At 46.8% G+C, this 8,015-nt stretch overlaps 1 protein-coding gene across 1 annotated transcript in view; it reads left to right on the top strand.

Annotated features, from left to right (window-relative positions):
• Positions 1–4,112: 4,112 nt before the first annotated feature.
• FAM171A1 (family with sequence similarity 171 member A1) overlaps positions 4,113–8,015 on the top strand; it is a 147,029-nt gene continuing 143,126 nt past the window's right edge. The window contains exon 1 of the mRNA XM_074984797.1: positions 4,113–4,711. Within this exon, the coding sequence (XP_074840898.1) occupies positions 4,618–4,711 (94 nt within the window). The 5' untranslated portion in view covers positions 4,113–4,617. The remainder of the gene's footprint in view (positions 4,712–8,015) is intronic.

The raw sequence follows: 8,015 nt of genomic DNA, 5'->3' as shown, positions 1-8,015 counted from the left end.
AACAGTTTTGTTTTCATATAAAAATAGGCAAAGAAAAACCCATATGATGGCTTTTCCTATTCTAAGTATTGGAGGAGAACCAATACACCCTTATTGCTTTTCCAGGCTTATCTGTTATGTGTCTCCAAACATCGGATGGCAATAGTGCTAGTTGAAGATAATTAGCTGTCAGTTCCCACCATCTCTGTCTGTATACGTTTTCATTTCTATAAGGCTCCAGAAAGCAAGCGTAACTTTTTGGCCAGGTTTCAAGTTGCTTCGGTAGGATCTTGCCATGATTCTTACATTTTCTTGATGCAATGCAAAATTATGAAATTTGATTCCTTAGTTTTTACAGATAGCCAAACATACTAGACCAGAACTGAAGTAGCACATCTAGATCGTGATTATTTTAATTTATTGTTTGGATTGCTAGCCATAAATTACTGAGCAAGATTGGCAGTTTCTTGGATGCAGAGATTGGCACGCTCTTTGATCATATTAAAAATACACATGGAAAGAATAACTGTTACTTGCATTATTGGTGTTCTGAAAGCATTTTAATGTGTCAATAATGTTTTGAATATTTAGTTGTTGATGTCTAAAATATAGAACATTAATAATTGAACCATTGGACTGTAGTCATAAAAAAGTGTTGTATTTTCTTCTAGTTTTCCTCACTGACTAAAATATCTGCCATACTAGTTTGGTTCCACTGACACAATTAATTACTCCTGATTCAGACAGATGTAAAGTAGAGAACAACCATATCCTCCAAATAGACTAGACAGTAGCACTGTGTCATTATCCCTTGTAAGGATCAAACCCCTTGAATTCAGAGGAACGAACCCTAAAATAGAGTAGCAAATTTGTCTCTGGCATGAGTCCCTTGATTTTGTGGATTCCTTCCTCAGCTATGTGCTCTGTCTTAGCTAGAAGTTAATGCAAGGATTACTGAGTGAAATTTTGTTGTGTTACAGGTGAGGTTAGACTACACTTGATCTTAGTCTTCAAGAGGTGAGGTTAGAGTTGGTTATCCAAACAGTTCCTTCTTGCCTCAAAATCTGAGCTGGATTGTCTCCATATATCTATTACTAAAGGGTTGGGTTTTATTTATTTATTTATTTATTTTGCCAGGGCTTAGAAAAATAAAATCTTCTAGGGGAGAGAAAAGACAGGAATCTCAATACCATATTTAAATTCTTGATATGTGGCCTGTTTGCTTTTGGTTTTCAGCTTTTATTTTTCACTATAGACTGCACTGCAGACAACTGAATAATTTCAAGCAATTAATATTTACCACTTGGCACCAAACTCAGAAAACTGATTTTAATCAGCTGATGAAAAGACTCTTGAAGAGAAATGAGAAACATGTTACATTGCAAAACAACTACTAAGAATTTCTAGAAGACAAGATCTTCAGTAAAATTCCCGACGAGAACATTCCACAGCATGTCTTAATACATGGGACAAGTGGTTTTGAGCTGAAACTGATCACAGTAAACCCTCAATTTAACAGAATAATATGGGGGAACAGGTGTCCATTAATGCTGAAAGTCTGTTAATCACCCAAATGGTTATACTGTATGATGATACACTGACCTTCCCAGCCCATCGCTCACTCCTATCCTCTGCCCACCCTCTTACCTTTCCCCCTCCTGACCTATTCTTCCCCTCATCCCTCTATGTCCTTATTACCAAGACAGGAGCTGCACGCTGGCCTGGCTCCTTCTGCCTCCTGTGGGTCTCAGCACGCTCAGTGCTGTGGCTCCTCCAGCCTCAGATGCTCCTGTGGCCCCAGCCCTGGCAGCGGCTCCTCTGGCCCCGGTGACTCCAGCTGCTCTGGTGGCCCCTGCCACTCCAGTGGCCCCAGCTGCTCCAGCCACTCTAGCAGCCCCAGTTGTGGTGGTGGGTCCAGATGCGGTGGCAGCTCCTCCAGCCCTGGTGGCTCCAGTGGCGGTGGTGGCTCTACTGAATCGACGGCATTTATTTGGTGGGGGCGGGGGTCCTGGTGGACAGCATCCATTATTTCTGAAGTCTGATACATGAGAGTCTGTTAAATTGAGGGTTTACTGTAGTGCTTCTTAAAAGTAATAATGCAATATACGTCATTTTTAGCACCTTTTATTTAAGCACAATTCTTTAATTGAACAATAAATCGGGCTTCAATGCATGCCTGTGGGGTATTACCCTTCTGCGGGTACATAACCTTATCTATAGGTAAACTGAATCACCTACTACTTGAGGACTAGCTCATGAGGCTGATGGTCCTCATTTGTGGGGTGGGAAAGGTTGGTTGCTCAGGTAGTATCAGGGTTAAGACACATTACCTCCAGGGAGATTGCTGGTCAGGAAGCCTAGGTCCTCCCACTCCATCAGGCTCAAAATTTGAGCCCTCTGAAGACCATCAGTGATAGGACAGCTTTAAGTTTTAGTTCTGGCCATTAGGCAATTGTCACAAAGTCACCAAACAGGTTAATGTGGCCTGAAGAGTGCCCATGCATCTCAGCATGAAGTTGGCAGCATGCAACATGGTAGCCCTCTTCCTCTGGCAGGTGTAGTTGTTGCGGTGGCATATTCCATCCCGGGACCAGCTGAGGCCAAGGGCTTTCCCCTGCTGTGGTAGTCCAACCAAACAACAAAATAAAAATAAAGGGCAGCTCATGGGTTGCTTCTGTCTCAGATCATCTTCTGGCAGGTCCTTCTTTTCCTCAGAGTACAACCAATAGGCAGTTGCCTTAAAGAAATATTTGTCATTTCTCTGCCAGAGTTGCAAATTTGCTCGCTTCCCTAGTCTGCCAACAAATGAACTGTTTCCCCTGCCATTTAACTTCTTCTCCAGTTGGAGTATTTGCTACAGATATGTGGCTGGGCCAACAGTAGTTGCTTAAGCCCTTGTTACCCAGTATGGGATTGCATACAAAGATCTGTGAGTGGACATGCTAGAAGCATTCCTTTTCTAGCAAGGTGTACAAGGACCTCTCAAATTAATCATCTGCTAGTGGTAGGGAAGCAGGATGCCAAAAAGGAGGTAGGCTCAGGGCTTGGTACTCCTTGTCCCCAGTGGGCCCTTAGGGATGGAGCTGATTGTGCACATGGCAGCCTCAGGAGAGACTGTGCTTGCCTGCAGCATAAATGCCTCAATGCTTCTCTTGTATCCTCCTACACGGAATACTGATGAAATGCTACTAGGTACCCTAAGTAACTTATCTAGATCATACATTGGGTTTGTGGCAGAAGGGGGTGGAGGGGGTGCCGAATCAAGCACTCTTTTTTCCGAGACCTATACTTTAACCATTAGATGCTTCCACTGATTAAGTTTTATGGTGATATTTCTAGACAATTTCACAGAAAATTCAAACGTAAGGCACAACTTGCATCTGCCCCACAAGCATAACACCACAAGTAAATATGGCACAGAAGTAGCCTGAGCAAAGCTGACTCTCAGTGGGTACTCAGGACAGGCACTTGCTTGTGACTTGGATTACAAGAAACTCTTTGATGGTATTAAAACCTCGATTTTTCAGTTTAGAAAAGAGGAGAGACTAAGGGGGATGTGACAGAAATCTATAAAATTATGACTGCTTTGGAAAAAGTGAATTTATTTGTGAATAAGTGAATTACTTTGTCCCATTACATAAGAACTAAGAGTCACCAAATGAAATTAATAGGTAGTTGTTTTCAAACCAACAAAAGGAAGTTTTTCTTCATGCAACGCCTAGTAGGTCTGTGGAACTCCATGCTAGAGGATGTTGTGAAGACCAGGACTTTTATCAGCGTTCAAAAAAATAACTAGGCACATTCAGGGAGGTTAGGTCCATCAATGGCTCTTAGCCAGGGTGGGTAGGAATGGTGTCCCTAGCCTCTGCTTGTCCGGGGCTGGAAATGGTGACAGGGGACGGATCACTTGACCATTACCTGTTCTGGTCACTCCCTCCAGGGCATCTGGCGCTGGCCTGTTCAGAAGACAGGCTACTAGGCTAAACAGACCTTTGGTCTGACCCAGGGTGGCTCCCCTTACGCTCACAGATGATTGGTAGGGAGCTTTTAGCTCAAGCTGTAGCGGCTGTCACCCTCCGCGCCAGAGTCCCCCGGTTCAAGCCCAGCTGTGGGCGGTTACCTACCTGCAGCGGTAGGAGGCGAGAGCACTGCCTGGATCACGCTAGAACATCCGTGCCTTAGGGCGCAGGGACTGCAGAGCTGCGCCTCTCTGCGGACCCAGACCGCCCTATTCCCGCTGGGAGCGGCGCGCGGCCCCGGGCTGGGCACCTCCTGCTTTGCCGCGGGCTGGCTGCCGCAGGCGGCCGGCAGGTGGAGCCGCCTCCCAGTTCCGCGCCGCCGCCGGAGCGGGGCACGAGGGGTTAAGCGGCGCGGCTGCCTCCTCCCGCAGGGACCCCTCGCACGAACACACCCAGAAACGAGCGGCGCTTCCCCCTCCCCGGTCACACGCTGGCGCGGGGACCCAGCGGGCCGCAGCGGCGCGGCCGGGCAGCGCAGGGGGCCGCAGCGAAAGGCAACATGGAGGGAGGTGCGGAGCGGGCCAGCCCCTGATGCGGCGCTTTCTCCGCCTCCTCCGGGCAGCGGCGAGTCCCTCCGTCCCGCCCTCCTTCCCGGCGGCGGCGGCAGCGGCGGGTGGAAATGAGCAGGTCGGCGGCGCTTCTCCTCTGCCTGCTGGGCTGCAACGTGTGGAAGGCGGTGACCAAGACCCTGGGAGCGCCCGGCGCCGCTCGAGGTGGGTGCGGGCCGGGCGCGCTTTATGCCGCCGGGCGGGGGCAGGTCTCCGGGGGCCGCATTGTGCTGGGGACGCTGCCCGGGAGGCGCGGCCGGAGCCCCGCTCCCCTCTCGGCGCTGGCGCCGCCCCCTGCGGGGCTTTTGTCAAGGGCAGGGGCTGCCGGGCGCCCTCCCCCCCCCCGGCGGGGCCCATCCGCCCTCCGGCTTCGCCCCCCACCTCCCCGGCGGGTCCTGCGCGCCGCCGGCTGCTGAGCGCCCCCCACCCGACGCCGCGGTGATGGGCGGCTTCGGCGAACCTCGGGTCCGCCCCCACTGCTGCAGGTACCGCTCGGCGCCGGCCACCGTGCGGGCTCCCCCTCCCTGCGCGTCGGGCCGGGGGCTCCGGGCGGGCGAGCCCCACGTGCGGCCGGGTGCCCCGGCCCCCCGCCCCGGGTTCTCTTCCGTGCCGGGGGCTGGAGGCCCTGCAGTGGCCCCCGAAAGTTTCCTGCCTCCCCCTGGCTGCGCTCCGCGGGGGTGCGCGTTGCTGCCGTCTTTAGCCTGTGCCCCCTGGCTCCTGGGCTCGGCCTTTTGTTCGGCGAGGGATAATCCGACTCCCCAGCCTGCCTGCCCTGCCAGCAGCCTGCCCTCGCTACCAGTGCGGGTGCCACCTCTCGTTGTCGGGGGCGTCTGGTTTTAGATCGGTGCTTTAACTGACACCTGGCCCCCCAGTTGATTTCTTAGGGATATAATCGTGCACCTTAGAACTAACACCAGCCCCTTCAAAGGAAAAAATGGAGCTCCGTGGGCAGCTATTTTAGCATCTCAATCAACTTCGTGGTCCTTTTCACTTGATTTGAGCTCTTTCCAGCTGAGTCGGATGGCATGGCTCTGCAGTAATCCTAGAGCTGCTTCCTTCATGTGATGTGGTTTCATCAGCAAAAATGTGCCTGCACTGTAAAAGTGACACTGCCAAGGAGATGCTGTAGGTGGTAGATACTCAGTTGCAGATTAGTCATGCTTCCACACTGCATTTCTACCCTCTATTATTGCAGTAGTGTTCAGTTTCTCTCCCGGCTTCATTCTGCATAGCTCAGAGAGGGATCCTGTAATACATCTAGGCTGCCAGAAGCTCACAAATATATTAAACATCAGAAAATGTAGCTTGCTAATTGTAAATAGTTGGGTACAAGATAATATGTCTGCAAAGTGGTTAGTATTTGCCTGTTAGTTAACCTTGTGAAACAGCTAAGTATTAATGCCAGTTCATGTGGGAGAGATTTCTGTTTCCTGTTTAGCCTTCAGGAGTGCAGGTTAATTGTCTCCTTCCATAACAATCAGGGTGGGAGTGCAATACATCAGGGATACAGCTCTACCCTATTTCCTCCCACCTTCTCTGCCCCCTTTTGTATGTCTTTAAGGGTCAGTAGCCTCTCAGTGGCCTTTTTTATGCAAACAAGAAGAATGACACTCAGGTTCTTAGAGGGCATTCTATTTTAATAAATTATTTTTTGTTCTTTGATTCCCAATCATTTATTTCTAAAACAGCCAATAAGATCCAAACTGTAGTCAGATAGTCTGTAATTTTGGTATTGTATGACAACACTTACTGTGCTATACAAGACATTTTTTTACAAGATTAGAAGAGGGGCAGAGGATTTGACTTTTAAATTTTGAGATTTCTTATTCCACATCAACTATTCTCAACTTTTTGTTTGGGACTCTTGCAAAATACGGGACTTGTCCTGAATTAGTTCACAAATATGTCAACAAAAATATCATCCACATCCTTTTGAAAGTAACATTTGACAACACAGTTTGATTTTGTATCTTGGTGTATAATGCATATGGTGATAATAGAGAATATTTACTGTATATGCAGTATGTCAGAACTCTTGATATGTTGGTGAAATTACAGTTTGGAATATTTTTTCTTTATTATTCTCTGTCAACTCTTTTTAGAGGCAGGTCTTTCTAACACAGAGAAACTGGAAAAAAAAACAAACCCTAATGGCTGTAACATCAATGTAACCTTATTAAATTTATGTAAATCAAGAGAAAAGACAGTGACTTAGCCCTAATGCACTATCTATAGTCAGGATTCTCTTTAAACTTAATAGTTTAACCTTCTTACTGCTTGCAGATATGCCATTCTTGAGTGAGCAGAGAACACTGATATACGGTGAATAAAACGGGCAATTTTGTCTTCAGTATTTGAACATCTGAGGTTTACTAATGTTCAGAAGTCTGCTTTTTGGGCTTTCAGCATGGTTTTTAAGTTTTCCCCTCTATTCTAAGCTATCTCATGCTTTGGAAGATAAATGTAACTCCACACATCTTAGTATTAAAAAACAAACAAACAAAAAAATCCAGTTTAGCTCAAGTCAGTGGTGGCCACAAATCTTTTTTGGAACTTATGAATTTGTGGTCATCATTAAGTCTAGTGGACAGGTAACTACATCCCAGAAATAACTAGTGCAGATGGTACTAATTGGGCCCATTGTTGGCAGACTTGGAATTAAAGTCAAGCATTTGGTTATGAAATCTGAGATATCCTCTTGTTTATCATTTGTGGTGTTATCTCTAAGTCAAGTTTGAGGCATGTTGGGGTTTAGCAATATTTGCAGTTGTCCACGTTCTGTCTCTTGTGTGGATGAGATATGGCACTGGTCTGGGAAAAGGGAAGAAAATGGATTTGGGAAGGATTAGAGAGGATCACAAGTGGGCTCAATCTCAGAGAGGTAGCCATATTAGTCTGTATGAGGTTGATGAACAGAATGTAAAGCCCAGGAGGGGAAGCAAGAAAAATGTGACAGTGAGGTATGAGTAGATGGTGGAATAGTTTTTTGAAAGAGAAATGGTGCACATCCCAGCAACTGCGATATTTAAATTGTGACTGGACAAAACACTAGAAAACTCTGTTGAGAATAGCCCACACTGACAGATTGGACTAGATTGGATCTTTTTATATCCCAATAATCAGACTGGAATTTGAACTTTATGCTATATGAATATGGGATTATAGTTGACATCTTTGTTAAGAAGGAAGTGAAGAGATTACAGCTCCAAAAAAACCTCATGATTTGATATTTTCTTCCTCCATTTGCACCTACTCTAACCCTGAATTTGAATGGCTTAGTTAGGCTGAATCCACAATTCTGTGAAGATGAAAAATACTGATAATTAAGCTTCATTGTTCACACTCCATTAAAAAAAATTGGGTGACATTGGTGCTTGAACTGTTTCAGTACTTCTGGTTCAGCATGTAAACAGATGCAGTGTTGCCTTTGAAGATGTGTTTTTGAACAACAAGGTTGAGAAACATTTTA

Source organism: Carettochelys insculpta, chromosome 2 (genome assembly GCF_033958435.1).
Source record: "Carettochelys insculpta isolate YL-2023 chromosome 2, ASM3395843v1, whole genome shotgun sequence".
NCBI lineage: Eukaryota > Metazoa > Chordata > Testudines > Carettochelyidae > Carettochelys > Carettochelys insculpta.
Note: the sequence above shows the minus strand (reverse complement) of the source record. Positions and strands in the feature narration are given on the sequence as shown.